Source organism: Plasmodium gallinaceum (genome assembly GCF_900005855.1).
Source record: "Plasmodium gallinaceum strain 8A genome assembly, contig: PGAL8A_v1_98, whole genome shotgun sequence".
NCBI classification, from domain to species: domain Eukaryota; phylum Apicomplexa; class Aconoidasida; order Haemosporida; family Plasmodiidae; genus Plasmodium; species Plasmodium gallinaceum.
Window position 1 is genome coordinate 1,067 of NW_021628265.1, and position 15,734 is coordinate 16,800.

The window sequence follows — 15,734 nt, forward strand, 5'->3', positions numbered from 1 at the left end:
ACCTAAACCCTGAACCCTGAAACCCTAAACCCTGAACCCTGAACCCTGAACCCTGAACCCTGAACCCTAAACCTAAAACCTGAACCCTGAACCCCTAAACCTAAACCCTGAACCCCTAAACCTAAACCCTGAACCCCTAAACCTAAACCCTGAACCCTGCACACACAAAAAAAAAATCAATTTGAAAAAAATATGTTTCCAATAAATAAAAAAAAAAAGAATTTTTTTTTTAGGAAATGAAATATGTTTTTGTAATGAATTTTGTAAAAGAAAATTTTATACATATAACAGTAAAATTTTCATGTAATTAATATTTGTATAATTTTTGAAATTTGTAAATAATTGTTAATGTTTGTTAATTCAACAACCATATATATATTAATTGTTGAAGGTAACTCATAACAAATAAATAAATAATTTACAATTAATTAATAATCAATGTGCAATAAGGATTTTTATTTAAGTAAATAAGTGCCTATTGAAATTAAAGAATGCTGAATGAAGTAGATTACATAATTAAGAATCACTCCTTCAAAGAATATGAAAGTATATATAAATACATTAAAACCGTAGAAGCAACTCTACACGATCTTTATTAATTTGTTTGTTCAATATTTTAGCAAAGTAACCGAACACCCAATTAATAAACCACATGCATAAATAAATATATCCCATATTTTTACAATCAACTATCTTCATTTAAGAGCTTAAATTTTCTTTTTTATTAATTGTATTGTTACACTTTACCAATGATTTTTCAATATTTTATGTTGTAAGTTAAAAAAAAATTTTAAGGTTGAATTTTCATAAAAATAAATAATAAAAACTAAGACTCCTCTCATTTGGGTTATAGTATATAATAGACTTATTATTCAACACAATTTTATTTTGTAAATTTATTTTTATACTTCAAGAATAATTTACTAATTAATATTATTAATCCTATTTTTTTTATTTTTTTAAATATAAATATATTCATATTAATTTTGTATTGTTTTGTTTTTTTTGACTTTTTTTATAGATTTATATTTATATCATTCTTAATAAATAATTAATATAACTAAATAACATTAATAAATTTTCTACCCTGTTAGAAACATATATTTATATACATATATGATTTTTATTTAAAAATAAAAATATTAACTTTAAAACTATTTTGTCCTTTTCTTTTTAGTTTTATATTTTTTATTTAATCCACTCAATCATTTACGTTTTAATTTTAATTAATTTTTGTAATAAATCATACACATGTATATATAATTTTATTATTTTTTATATTTATTTTAAAATGTTTATTGCAATTAAGAAAGAATTATATAAATATACCTTCACAAGCAATATGTAGAAAATGTAAATACATTTTACATAAATTATAATTATTTTTATAAATAAGAAAAAATAATTATATTAATTTTGTTATAATAATGAAAAAAACATATTTTCGCTTAATATGTTTGGTAATGCCATTTGTAATTTTAGGTAATAGTATGTACTTATGTATATAAACACGTGTTATTAAATTTACTTTTCTATTATTTATTTCTCGAAAATATTTATTATTTTTATTTCACATATCAATATAATTTAATTTCTATGTTATTTATATGTAGGCTTAAGTAAAAAAGAAAATGTTAGAGTAAAATCGAATAAATTCAAAGCTGACATAGAAGAATTATCACCTTATTCATACATAGAAAATAGCTCCAAAAAAAAAAAGTATTTTGTTAAAATTCCTAAAAATTACAATATTTTAAATGAATACAAGCACAAAAAAAAAAGTAACAATTTAGAAAAAGAAGCGAAACAACAATCATATTTATCTAGAATTATGTCATTCATAGATTTAAAAAATTCTTCAATATATAAAAAACAAATGAATCCTATTCATATGAAAAAAAATAAACGTAATTTATCTAAAATGTATAATTTAAAAAAAAAAAATGAAGATCTAAATAATACAAAAATTCTATTTACTCAAATGGTAGATTCTTTATTAAATAACAATGATATTTCAAAAAGCTATTCAGAATTAATTAAAAAAATTGATACGAATTCTAATTTAATGAAAGACATTCATGATAATGTAAGCATATACCTAGCATATAAAATAGATAGTGGACCTCCAAAGCATAAAAATTCGAAACATGATTTCATAGTTTCACAACTAGGCGAGTTACAAACATACACAAAAAAAACTTTAGATTACTATAAATCTGCTAGAAAAGAAGTAGAAGGTAAAATGAAATATATACAGTCACTTAACAATAAGACACAAGGAAATAAAAAAATCGTACAACTTAAGGATTTTAAAAGGTTGATAACTGATTATAATAGTAAAATAGATGCTACTATTTGGGAATGTACTGAAAAAAACAAAAAACTTTACATGAATTTAAAGTATAAAATAAATGGTGTTACGTTTGAATCATTTCCTTCTGACTGTGTAAATTATATAGAAGGTACTGAAGATAAGATTAATGGATATGATATTGAGCATAGTACTTTTATGGAAAGTAATAATAATTTTACTACATTCTCACTTTATGTATTATCGTATAAAAACAAACAACCAAATCAAAAAGAAACTGCGAAAGCATTGAGACAAATAATAACAGATATTCATTATAATGAAATTTGGTTTACAGGAAATGGAGAATATATAAAGAATATAAGGAATTATTTAATAACTTCAATGTCTAATATAGGAACGTTTAATTTTGAAAATACAGAAAAAATGAACAAATCTTTCCATTTTATTTTAGCCACCTGTGAACTTAGACTTGCTTACAACATGAGTTTAAAATATAGAGAAATTTTTGAACTTAAAAAAAAAGAATTTTATGATATTCTTAGAAATTCGGAAAGAGATTTAGAAAATATGTTAATCGCGTTAGCACATCCTAAGAATTTGTTATTAGAAAGCGCACAAATTAATTCAAATTCACAAACTATATTAAGTAATGTAAATGACATTATTAAGGAGATCTCTAAAATCATACAGTATTTATCAAACAATTATCATAGTTCATCATTTTCTAGTAAAAAAAATGAACTTATTAATGAATTTTCTAAAATAAATGCTCATAATGACAACATGAAACATTTAGGTGTTAATATTAACAAACAATATTTAGTTATAAACACGAAAAAATATTTAATACAAATGGCAAAAGATGGAATATCATTTATTTCTATGGATAGGACAGATTCTGAAATTTTGGATTTCTTAGAAAATAGAGACAGTTTTGAAAGTGATATAAAATTAATAAATAGTTCATTTCATCAGTTGAATCATGATTATAATAAGTTAAGAGAATTATCAGATCAAGTTAAAAAGCTTAAAGTTATTGTTCTACAAAAAAATAATGAACTAAAAACGTTGAAAGAGAAAGAAGACAAATCTAAAAAAAATATTATAAGCTCTATTAAGAATAAATTAGAACAAATAAAATTAAAGATAAGTGATTTAAATAAAATTAAAAATTTAAATGGAACGGATAATGAAGATTTAAAAACAATTGAAGCATTAATTAATGGATCATCATGTGATTTGAAAGAACATACAAAAAGAATGAATGAAATAAAAAAAAGAATTAACACAGCAAATAATAATTTAAATAATGCTATTAAATCTGACACAATGAATATTATATCAAAATTTATAATAGAAAAAAGTAAATTGCATTATGAAAAATATGGTTTAAATGATCTTAACAAAATATTTGATGAAGCCAAGCAGATGTATAATAAAATGGATAGCATCATAATAAATGCTAGAAAATCACAAAATGATACAATACATGCAATAAACGATTCCAAGAAACTTAAGAATGATGTTAAAATTAAATTAATTGAAGATTTATACAATAAAATGAAAATTTCATTTGAAAACTTTAAAAGTATTAAAAATAAAGTATCATTAAAAATATCAGATTATAAAAAAAAAGAACTAACATTAAAAAATTATGAAAGTAATATTATAAAAATGAAAAATGAATATTTGAATAAATATATTGAAGAAGATAATACTAACATTCCTAGAAGTAACATCCTTAATGAAGCAACAAATTTTAGCAAAAATCATGCTAACTATAAAGGTGAAATTTCCGGACAAATAAATAATGAAAAAGGAATTATAAATACTATTAAAGATCAGTTCAATTTGTATAGTGTAGTAGAAAAATTTTTTGTGGAGTTTAAGGGAATTAAGGTTATTAATGATCTTATAATTTTAAAACAAAATATTAATAAAGAGAAAATAAACGACCAACTAATGGGTCATCAAAGAAACTTTAAAAGTATAACTGATATGATAGATAATAGTGTGAATACCATCAAACATTCAAATGAAAAAATAGAAATTTTCAAAGTTCTTAACTATATTTTAAATGTATCAAATAAAAATAATAAATCCATTAATGATTTTAAAGGAGATATGAGTAATTTAAAAGAAAAAGTTAATGCAGAAAATAATAAAATTAATAAGGATACTTTAATAAATAAAGAGGAAAAAGTTAATATATTAAATAAATTAAAAGAAAAAATAAATGAAATAGATGATATAATAAAAGAAGCTAATGATCTAAATCAAGAATCAACTAACTTACTAAAATCTACTGAAAGCTCGAAAAAAACTGTTGATAATATTCAGTCTATAAAAGATGGAAGTACTCACTCAGAAGATGCATCAAAAAAAAAAATTAAAATCACTAACATAACAGACAAAATAAATAAGCTTAAATCAAAAAGCATAAAGTTACAAAAAGATATTGAATATTTAATTCAGAATCACAATTCTAGCATTGCAAAATTATTTTATGATCGTGTATTAAAATTAGAGCACGAGATTAATAATAATATAGATGAAATCTTGAATAATTTAAAATCAACAAAGCAAAATTTCGAAAATTTCAATTCGGAAAAAGATATGGAAAAAATAAAAAATGAAAATATCAAGAGAAAACAAAGTGAGATAGCTCAAGGTATTAAAAATATTTTAAATAGTTTTAGTTCGTATGAAGGAAGGTTAGGAGATATAAAAAAGAGATGTAAAATACAAACAGATAAAATTAAAGGAGAGAATAAAAATGTGGATAATTTAAATGTTCCTGAAACTAATATAAGAAATATTTATGTAGAAATGACTAAGATATCAGAAGAATTAAATTCACTTAAAAAAGGGTGTAAACAATCAATACAAGATATAAATATTAAAAAATTAGAATATGATAAAGCATTCATTGATGATTATTTTTTAAGGATAAATTATGAAAAAAAAAAAGCTGAGAATGAGATGAAACTAATTGAGGATCTTAAAACAAAAGTTGAACAGTTAAAAGAAAAATTGAAACTGAAGGAAGCTGAATTAAAAAACTTCAATTGCGAAGAATATGTCAACAGTGCCAAGCAAAATAAAAACAAAATACTTGAACTAGAAATAGAAGCAGGCAAGTTAAAAAAAGAAGCACATGATAATGAAAATTTAAATGAAATTGATAGAATCAAAAAAGATGTTGAAAAGCATATGATAGATTCTATAAATTTTAGGAACATAATAAGCGATAACTTAGATGAAATTAAAAATATGGAAAAAACTTTAGTATCAGAAAATTTTAAAAATATTATGAGTGAAATAATAAATAATGTTCAAAGAGCCAAGGAAGAAAGTGAAAAAGCAAAAAATGAGTTAAAAAAGTCGGAAACTACTAAAAGTATAATACTAGATTCATTTCAAAATGCAAAAACATTAAAGGATTCATTAAAAATTAACTTAGAGGAACATGATATCGACAATAATATTGAAGAAATTAAAAAGATTAAAAATGCTGTTTCAGACAATGTAAAAATTATGAATAAATCTTCAATAGAAGCTGAAAAATACAAAGGAGCATCATCAATTCATTACCATAATGTTATAAGGGATAAAGATAAAATTATATATCTGAAAAGTCACAATCAAGATACAAAAAAAGAAATCACAGATGAAACAATAGAAAGGATAGAAAACTATGTAAATGAATCTGAAAATTATACAAATGAAGCAGATAAAAATGCAAAAGGAGCAGACAAAAATTATAAATTGGCATCTGAATATGAGACCAAAGTAAATGACATTTTAAATGAATCATTGATTTTAGCAGAAAAAATAAAATCTCAAAAAAAAAAAAATGAAATAAACAAAAAATTTAACCTTATAAAAAATGTATACGATAATATTGAAAAATTATTAGAAGTATCAAAAAAGAAATTAATAGAATTAAAGAAACAAGCTAATATTATAAAAAATGAAGATGAAGGAAAAAGTGAAAAATCTATCAGTGCTTTTATTGAAATAGAATCTATTAAAAATAATGCAAATGTATCATTATCAGAAATTGAAATAATAGAAAAAAGTACAAAAAATATTTTCAGCAATGTTCAAAACGCAATAAACTCAATATCAACTGAACCTAAGAGTAGTGAAGGAAACATATCAGATAAATTAAAAATAGAGCAAGACTATTTAAAAAGTATTTCTGATACTTTAGAAATGATAAAAAATTCCGAAATTCTTTTGCTTAATGAAGAGAAAAAATTAAAACAAATAGAAGATAATGCTGATAACATGGAAATAAAACTGAAAAAAATGAAGAAAACATATGAAGAAGGAGTTTTAGAAGAAATAAAAAAAGAAGCTGATAATGATAAGGACATTGAATTAATAAAAAATTCAATAAATTCAATGATTGATATTTCAATTGAATTTTTTTCAAAGTATTCAGAAAAAAAAAATGACATAAAACCAAAACTAGAGGATGCTAAGAAAAAAGTGAATGAATTATATGATACTTTTAATGAGTCATATAAAAAAATTGAAAATCTTTCTATAAGCGTTTTGGGTCCTGTAACTCATGAAGAGGCCAAAGAAAAAAAAGAAGAGGGAAATATAGAAAAAGAAAAACTTAAAAAACAAATTGAACAAATGAAAAAGTTGTTAAATGATGTTAACAATATAAAAAATAATGAGGGATTAAAATTAATGTCTATTATGAAAGAAAATATTGATATCACAAATAAAAAAGCCATGGAAGACCATTCAAAAGTAGATAAATATCTGGACGAAATTAAAATAAATTTGGAAAATATTAAAAATTCTGGTAGTGTTATCGAGGCTTCAGATTATCTAGATGAAATAAAAAGTGAAAATAATGAAATAAATATAATTAAAACAAAATATTCTTATAAGAATGAAGCAGATATAATTTATAACGATATTATTCAAATAGCAAATTTTCTAGATATCAAGGAAGGATCGGGAAATGAAACTATAAATAATGCAAAAAAAATTGTTGAAAAAATAGAAGAAACCTTAAATGATATAAATAACAAAGAAGACGAAGGTAAAAATATTATTAATGAAGCTGATAATATAATTGAACAAATAAAATTAATAATGGAATTGAAAGAAAAAATTAAAGAATCTAAAAATAAAATAAATGATGTTTCAGGTAAAATAAATAGTTTACATGAGAAATGTATTAAAATAAGAGAAACAAATATTTATGTTGAAGAATATGATAATATATTTAAGGATAATGCTAAATACAATGATTTGAAGGAGCTGATAAGTTCATACAAAAAGAAATCAAGTGAAATAGAGAATGAATTAAATATAGATATAGATACTATTAATTTTGAGTTTAAAAATTCTATAAATGATTTAGAGAATATAGTAGAAAATTCAAGGAATGATACTACGTCAATCATCATATTACAAAAGATAAAAATAGACATCGATGAAATTATGGATAAATTAAACAGCATTTATAATAAAGCTATAAAAAATAATGCTACTATTGATGAGCTATCAGAACTAATTAGAAATTCTAAATTTGAATTGTTAGATTTAATTGTTACACATATTGATATTGAAATATCAAATGATAAATTATCAATTGAAAGAATAAAAGTATATATTAATGATTGTTTTCAATATATAAAAAACAATCATGAATTAATGACTAGTGACGTCAGTAATTCAAATAAATTTCATTCAAAAAATCCTTTAAGCAAATATGAATCAGTTCATCTTAAAGATGCAAATATGTTCGCTCAGGATTTCAAAAGAAAAGAAAAAGATGCAATAGAAACCATTATTAACATGCAAAATATATTTCCTTTAATAAGTGAAACGAAAAGTGAAATTGATGCAGATAATGCATTTCGAACATTAAAAGAGCATCATAGAAAATCGAAAGAGGAAAAAAGTGATATAAATAATATTTATAAATATATTCATGATGCTAAATTAAATGAAATGGAAGAGAATGCTAAGAAATACTTTGATATTGCAAAATCATTTGAGCAGTTTCCAGATATTCAAGAAAAAAAATTATTAGACTCTAAAAATAAGTTGAAAGTAATAGAGGATTATATAATAGAAATGGAAAATGAATCAAAACGTATTGAATCACCATACACAGAGGAATCTTTAAAAAAATATAATGATATTTATGAAAAAGCTAAAATGGAGTTGGATAAAATGAGAAAATTAGAGGATGATAGTCTCAGTGAAAACAAAGATATGGAACAGTATGTAGATCACATTTCGTATTTAATAGAAAGAACAAAAACATTACTAAATGATACGGAATCTTATCAATACGAGAATAATTATGAATTATCAGATGAAGAAAATAAGAAAATAGCTAATGAATCAAATAAATCTGTTAAAAGAACAAACGAAAAAACAAACGAATCAAAACGTATTTTTGAACATATACGGTATATGATTCAGAAGAATAAAGAAATATTATTACAAGAAAATCAAATATTTCAAAATATTTATGAAATTATGAAAAAATTAGAAAATACAGGTAAAAACATTAAAAGGGAGTTAGATGCAAAAAAAATAGAAAATAACATAAAAAGTTATTTAAATGAAATTATAAGAATGACAAATGATAGTTTAAATAATTATATTCATAATGAAAAAATAAAAACAATAACTAAAAAAGTTGAAGTGAAAAAAGAAGTTATGAAAAAATTTAATAATTCTAATGAAATAAAAGATGAAATTGTTGATATTCAAAATGATAATGATTATTTGAAAGAGAGAAAATCTAAAATGAAACATATATTGGAAAAAATGAAAAATGAGAAAGAAAAAATGGATAAAGAATTTAATAATATATCAGAAAGCGATAATTTTATGGCATATTCAAATTCTCAAGAATATATATACCAAGGAGAAAGATATATTAAAAAATTAATTGATGAAATTGATAAAATAGAAAAACTTATAAAAGAAAATGAAAATATAATAAAACAGTTTGAAGATGGAAATAATAAGGAGTCAAATGGTGGAAATGATAAATATGAAAAAGGTAAATTTGATGCTTCTAATGCTAAATTAGCAGGAGGAATATTTGGTGGACTATTGTTATTCTCTGGTATATCTTTTATTGCTTCCAAAAAAAATGAAGAATCAGATCCAAAAATTGTAGACGAAGAGTTTCAGGAATATGAAAATGACAATGATGATTTTGATTTAGACGAAAAGGATATAGCTATTGAAGTAAATTTGTTTGATGACTATTAATGTTATAAAGTAAAAACATTTGAAGTTCAATTTTTTTTTTTATTTTACATTATTTATGAATATATATATTATTTCCTTTTTGGTATTAATAGATGAGAATTTATTTAAAATAATAATCATAATTTATGGTATTACAGGAGATATTAAAAGTTTATTCATTACGAATTTTTATTCATAATATACAATATTTTTTTAATAAATCATGTTACTTTTTACACAATAATAAATAATATACATGAAAAAAATTAACTTTATTTAAAAATGAATTGTAATTAAAAACAAATTTTTATAAACAAACAAAATGATTACCTTATTGGATGAAATTTGTAATTTATATATGGATTCGGAGTCTTATTTTTTTTATGTACTCATATAATTACTCTAAAATAATGTTTGAATGGATATAATACGTATTAGTATTAACTTTGTTAAATGTTTTTTTAATTGTTATAATATTAATTTTAAGATAGATTAAATCATCTTTCAATATAATATGTAAAGAGATTTATATAGCAACTGATTAAATTATTATATTCAATGAAGAAGATATTATGTACTTTAATCTACTTCATATTTACTTTATTCAAATAAAAAGTAAAAAAACTCATAAAAATCAAAATGAAAATAGGATAAATAAGAATAATATAATATTAAATATATCATTTGCTACTTATATAAATAACAAAATTAAAAAGTGTTATATTATAATAATTAAAAAAAAAAAAAAATAAAAATATAAAAAATAAGAAATAATATCAATAGAAGTATTATATAACTTAAATTTTTTCATTTCTATAATTTTGATCTTATGAATAATAGTAATTACATGGATATTATCATTTATTGTTTTAATGATAATAATAATGATGATTTAATATAAGTAGAATGTAAAATATATTTTCAAAAATAATTATAGATGATATGTTTTAATCCTAAAATTTTTTTGTTAAAATGACAATGTATTTGAATATAATTGATACTAAAAAGTAAAATTAAATTAGAAGTAATTCATATGAAGTAATTTTTATTAAAATAATTTGTTGAGAACTTTATTTAAAACTATGAAGTGGTATAAAGAAAATAATATAAAATAAAAATGAAAAATGGCTAAAAAAAAATTAATGATATATAATTTATAACAGTGCAAGTATTCACACATAGTATGATATAAATAGAAAATATGTTTAAAATAAAAGAATTTTTTAAAAAATATCAGAAAATACAGAAATGAATTTAAATTAATATATATTTGAATTATTGTATTTATCATATTCGGTTAATGTTAATAAAAATATTGTAAATTGAATTAAATAATATGAATTATATAAAAAATATGAAGTATATAGATAAACATTTATAACACTGAAAATTATGAATTTGACTAATAAAAGTTATTACAATTCTTTTTCAAATACTAATATGATAAAATGTTACTCATAAAAATTTCTAGTACATACAAAATATGTATAACTAGTTTAGCATATAAATATATTCATATTAAAATAATTATAAAAAAATGTGAATGTACAGATAAATATTTATAAAAAATTTCTTTTTGGAAGGGAAAAAATAAAAAAAGTAATTTAATTTAACGTTGACGTAAAAAAAAAAAAAAACAAACAAAAAAAGCTGACATTTTTCTATTATATAAAATTGGAATGTGAATGATTTAATTTCTAATAAATAAGAGATAACATCTGGAAATAAAAAACTATTGAAAACGTGATTAAAAGAAAAGGTAATATAAAAATTAAATTTATTTATCTCATATAGCATAAATGTATATAGAGTATATAATAATCTATTAGTGATTTTTTAGTAAATAAAATAGGTATAAATTTTTTTGCATTCTCTTGTTTGTTAGAATGACTGTTTCAAATATTGCATATATGCTTAGCTAGTCAATTAACAAATCACTAATCTGAAATTCTATAAAAATATTTAAAAGATCAATTAATAAATCATTAGAAAATAATATCATATTATGTACTAATGGTTAATAAAATGAATTATTAACCTTTTTGAAAATAAAAAAATTTATATGAAAAAATACTCAGTTATCCATACGAGCACTAAATAAAAAAAAAAACAAATTATCTGTTAATTTTTTTTGTTTAATTTTATAAAATTAAATACGTAAAAAAATATATTTATTTTTTTTTAAAAAGGAATTTTTTGAATGGATCAAGAAAGAAAATGATGAATGAAAAATATAAAAAATAATTTATTATGAAAAGTGTTTTTCTGTAAAAAACTTTATTTTGAATTTAAAGAAAAAATTTTATATACATAATTATAAAATTTTCAAGTTCATAATATTTATATAATTTAATTTGTATTTTATTAATTATTTATGTTTGTTAAATTGGAAACAGTGGAATTGAGTTGCTAAAGTATATTCAAAACATTATAAGTAAAAATATATTTCATTAATGTTAATATTTAATTAAAATTTAAATTTTTAATAAAAATAGGGATATTTATTAAATTAAATAAATTCCTCTTGTAAACAATAAGCATTTATCGAAATAAACTACATAAATACAGTTTATTTACTTTACAGAATTTAAAATTATACATAAACACAATGAATTAGTAGAAATAACTGTAAATGCTCTTTATTTATATGTTTGTTTAGTACTCTAGCAATGTCACAGAATAGGCAATTAATAAATCAATTAGTGAATTATATATTTCAAGTTGAGACGTAGAATATTCATTCATTAATTACCTGTTTGTTTTTAACTGGGAGTTCGGTGACATTATTAGAGTACTGAACAAACAAATTAATAAAGAGCATGTACAGTTGCCTCTACGGTTTTGATGTATTTATATATATTTTTTTAATGCTTTGAATGAGTTATCCTTAATTACATAATCTATTTCATTCAGCATTCTTTAATTTCAATAGGCATTTATTTACTTTAATAGAAATCTTTAATTTTATTAAAAATTTAAATCCTTATTAAATATTAATTATAAATTATTGTAAATTACTAGTTTATTTATTATGAGTTACATTCAGCAATTAATATATATTGCTGTTGAATTAACAAACATAAACATTTATTTACAAATATCAAAAATTATACGAATATTAATTGCATGAAAATTTTATTGTTATATGTATAAAATTTTCTTTTACAAAATTCATCACAAAAATTATTTCATTTCCTTCCCCCAAAAAAAAAAATTCTTTTTTTTTTTTTTTTTTTTTTTATTTATTTATTTGTAACAAATATTTTTCTAATTGATTTTTTTTAATCAATTTTTTTCCTGACGATTTTTGCATTTTTTTTTTTCAAATTTTTTTCCTGAGTGTTTTTGTACATTTTTTTTTAAAAAAAAGTACCAACAAAAAAAAAATTTGATGATTTTTTTTTTGTGTGTGTTTGTGACCGACGTCCTATGCTTCATTTAACTAGTTCTTTTATTTTCCAAAAAAGGTTAATAAAGCCTTTTAGTAACCACCTGTTCAATAACATTCCATGTATGAAGCAAAAAAAATTAATAAAGAGCATGTAGAGTAGACTGTACTTAATTTAATTTTAATTTTACTAAAACTTTCAATTAAAAATATTTATTAACATCAGACACTACTTACTATTTAATCGTTTTTTTTTAGAGTTAATTTACACAACACTCCAAAATGTATTCTCTTTTTAATATTACATTCTAACTTAAAAAAAAGCTATAAACTCCTGGTTAATAAAAAGATTTATTAATCTTTTTGAAAATAAAAATAAATAGTTATATGGGAATTATATAGTTAACCATGCAAGTGCTATGAAAAAAAAAAAATATATTAATTAATTTATTTTTTTCTTGTTATAACATCAAATAAATAAAAAAGCATATTTATTTTTTTTAAAAAAGATTGTAGGATGAAAAAAAAAAGAAAATACCATTGTATTTTTTTTACAAAAAGGGTTTCTTTTGTAGTGAATTTGTACTTTGAATTTTTAAGAGAAAATTTTATTTAAATATTAATAAAATTTTTATGTATGCTAAATATATAATTTAATTGCATTTATTAATTATGTGTGTTTGTTTATTTTAACATAATATACTTAAGCGTTAATGGTTTTTCGTAACATAATTAAAAATATATATAAGTACAAATAAATAATCAACGATGATTTATGCCTTTTATATATATAATGTAATTCTTATTAAATTAAATGAATACCTCTTAAAAGCTAAAAAATTTTCAACAAAGTAGACTACATAAATACATTTTACATATTATAACAATGGAAATTATTCACAGATTCATTATACCAGGAGGGGTGGTTAATAAAAGGCTTCATTAACTTTTTTGGTAATAAAAAGAACTAGCTATATGAAGAATATCTAGTTGGTTGTGCACACGAGAAAAAAAAAAAAAAAAAAAAAATTATTGAATTTTTTTTGAGATATTTTTCTTTTGAAAAATGGGTATTCCTAAAAAAAAAATATATTTATTTTTTTTTAAATGATTTAATTGGAGAGAAAAATTGGTAAAATTAAAAGAGAGAGTGAGATTTAGTACCAGCAAAAATGAAATCTTAAAAAGATAATAATGTTTACATAAAAGAGTTTAATTTGCATAATATTTATATATTTAATTTGTGAGAGAAAATTTTATACATATGACAATAAAATTTTAAAGTAATTAATATTCATATAATTGATTTGCATTTTTCCTAATTTTTTATATTTGTTTATTCAACAGCAATATATTTAAAATGCTGAATATAACTTATAACAAAGAAATAAATAAATTACAATTAAATAATAATCAAAATTCGATAAGGATTTAAATTTTTAATAAAAATATGGATTTTTATTAAAGTAAATAAATGCCTATTGAAATTAAAGAATGTTGAACGAAGTAGAGCACATAATTAAGAATCACTCGTTCAAAGCATATAAAAATATATATAAATACATCAAAACCGTAGAGGCAACTCTACATGATCTTTATTAATTTGTTTGTTTAGTACTCTAGCAAAGTCGTCGAACAGGCAATTAATAAAACAACTCCGCACTAATCCATTCTCAAAGAAAAATTTTTTTTTTTCATAAGCCAGCTTTATACGTCAAAAAAAAATATATCGTATATATATTTTTTTTAGTGTACATACTTTTTGCATAACTATTTCAGTGTACGCTTTATTATTTTATATTATCCCCTTAATTTAGAACGCACAAAATAAAATGCTTTTATTCTATTTATTAATCTAAATATTACATAAGAGAAGTCTGTGATATTATTTAAAAACCAATTAATATTTTAGTTAATTTACACAATATTCCATATACATTACATTTAGTATTACATTTTTAATATTTTGAAAAAAAAAAAATCTACATTGTCATTCCTCTAGGACAAAAAAGAAAAAATATTTTTTTTTAGATGCCACTCTTTTTTTGTAAAAAAAAATAAAAGGAAATGAAATAATAATCATTAAAATTTTTTTTTTTTATGATATTTTTAAAGATAGTATCTTTTTTAATACACTTATAATTCAAATGTTATTTTTCATTGTACTAGTTTATGTGAGTAAATTTTCTTTGTGTTTTAGCTTGCACAAGTTAAAATATTTTTTCTCATTTTGTTTACTTAAAAATTATTCAATATATATTGATAATATTATTTATCTAGCAAACAATTAATAAAGAGCATGTATATATTTCCCTAATAACTTAAATTATTGCAAAATTATAATGACGTTACAAATGAGTAAATTTTATATATGCAGTTTACATAATTGAGCATATATTGTTTTTAAACGATCTTTACACTAATAAGAATTATCCCCATTTTAATTAAAAATTTAAATCCCTTCTTAAAAATGTTGATTGTATTTAAAATAATCCTTTTTTGTATTCTAACGTATTTGAAATGAAATTATTAATGGTATTTTAAAAATATATGAAAATTAAGTATTAATAAAAACAAAATTACTTTTGTTTTTCTTTTTAAGTTTCGAATTAAATTTTTTTATGATTCTTAATATTAATTGGATTTGACGAAATAAAAGTCTCACGCGACAACAATCAATAATTAGAAAAAAATTCTAAAATAAAAGTATACTCTACAGAAGCAATTTACTAAAATAAAAAAAAGTAATAACTTTTTTTTTTTTTTTTGATAGCAAATGTGTAT

The 15,734-nt window shown here is 20.4% G+C and overlaps 1 protein-coding gene across 1 annotated transcript, besides 3 other annotated features; it reads left to right on the forward strand.

The window, feature by feature from the left end:
* Nucleotides 1-1,427: 1,427 nt before the first annotated feature.
* On the forward strand, nucleotides 1,428-9,583 carry PGAL8A_00329300 (reticulocyte binding protein, putative; the record flags this gene model as incomplete). Its single annotated transcript, XM_028672320.1, has 2 exons — nucleotides 1,428-1,482; nucleotides 1,614-9,583. 2 exons carry the CDS (start codon nucleotides 1,428-1,430, stop codon nucleotides 9,581-9,583), a joined length of 8,025 nt encoding a protein of 2,674 aa, XP_028528884.1.
* A 1,992-nt stretch (nucleotides 9,584-11,575) lies between these two features.
* Nucleotides 11,576-12,277: a repeat region.
* Nucleotides 12,278-12,311: 34 nt separating this feature from the next.
* Nucleotides 12,312-12,885: a repeat region.
* Nucleotides 12,886-14,186: 1,301 nt separating this feature from the next.
* Nucleotides 14,187-14,607: a repeat region.
* Nucleotides 14,608-15,734: the final 1,127 nt, after the last annotated feature.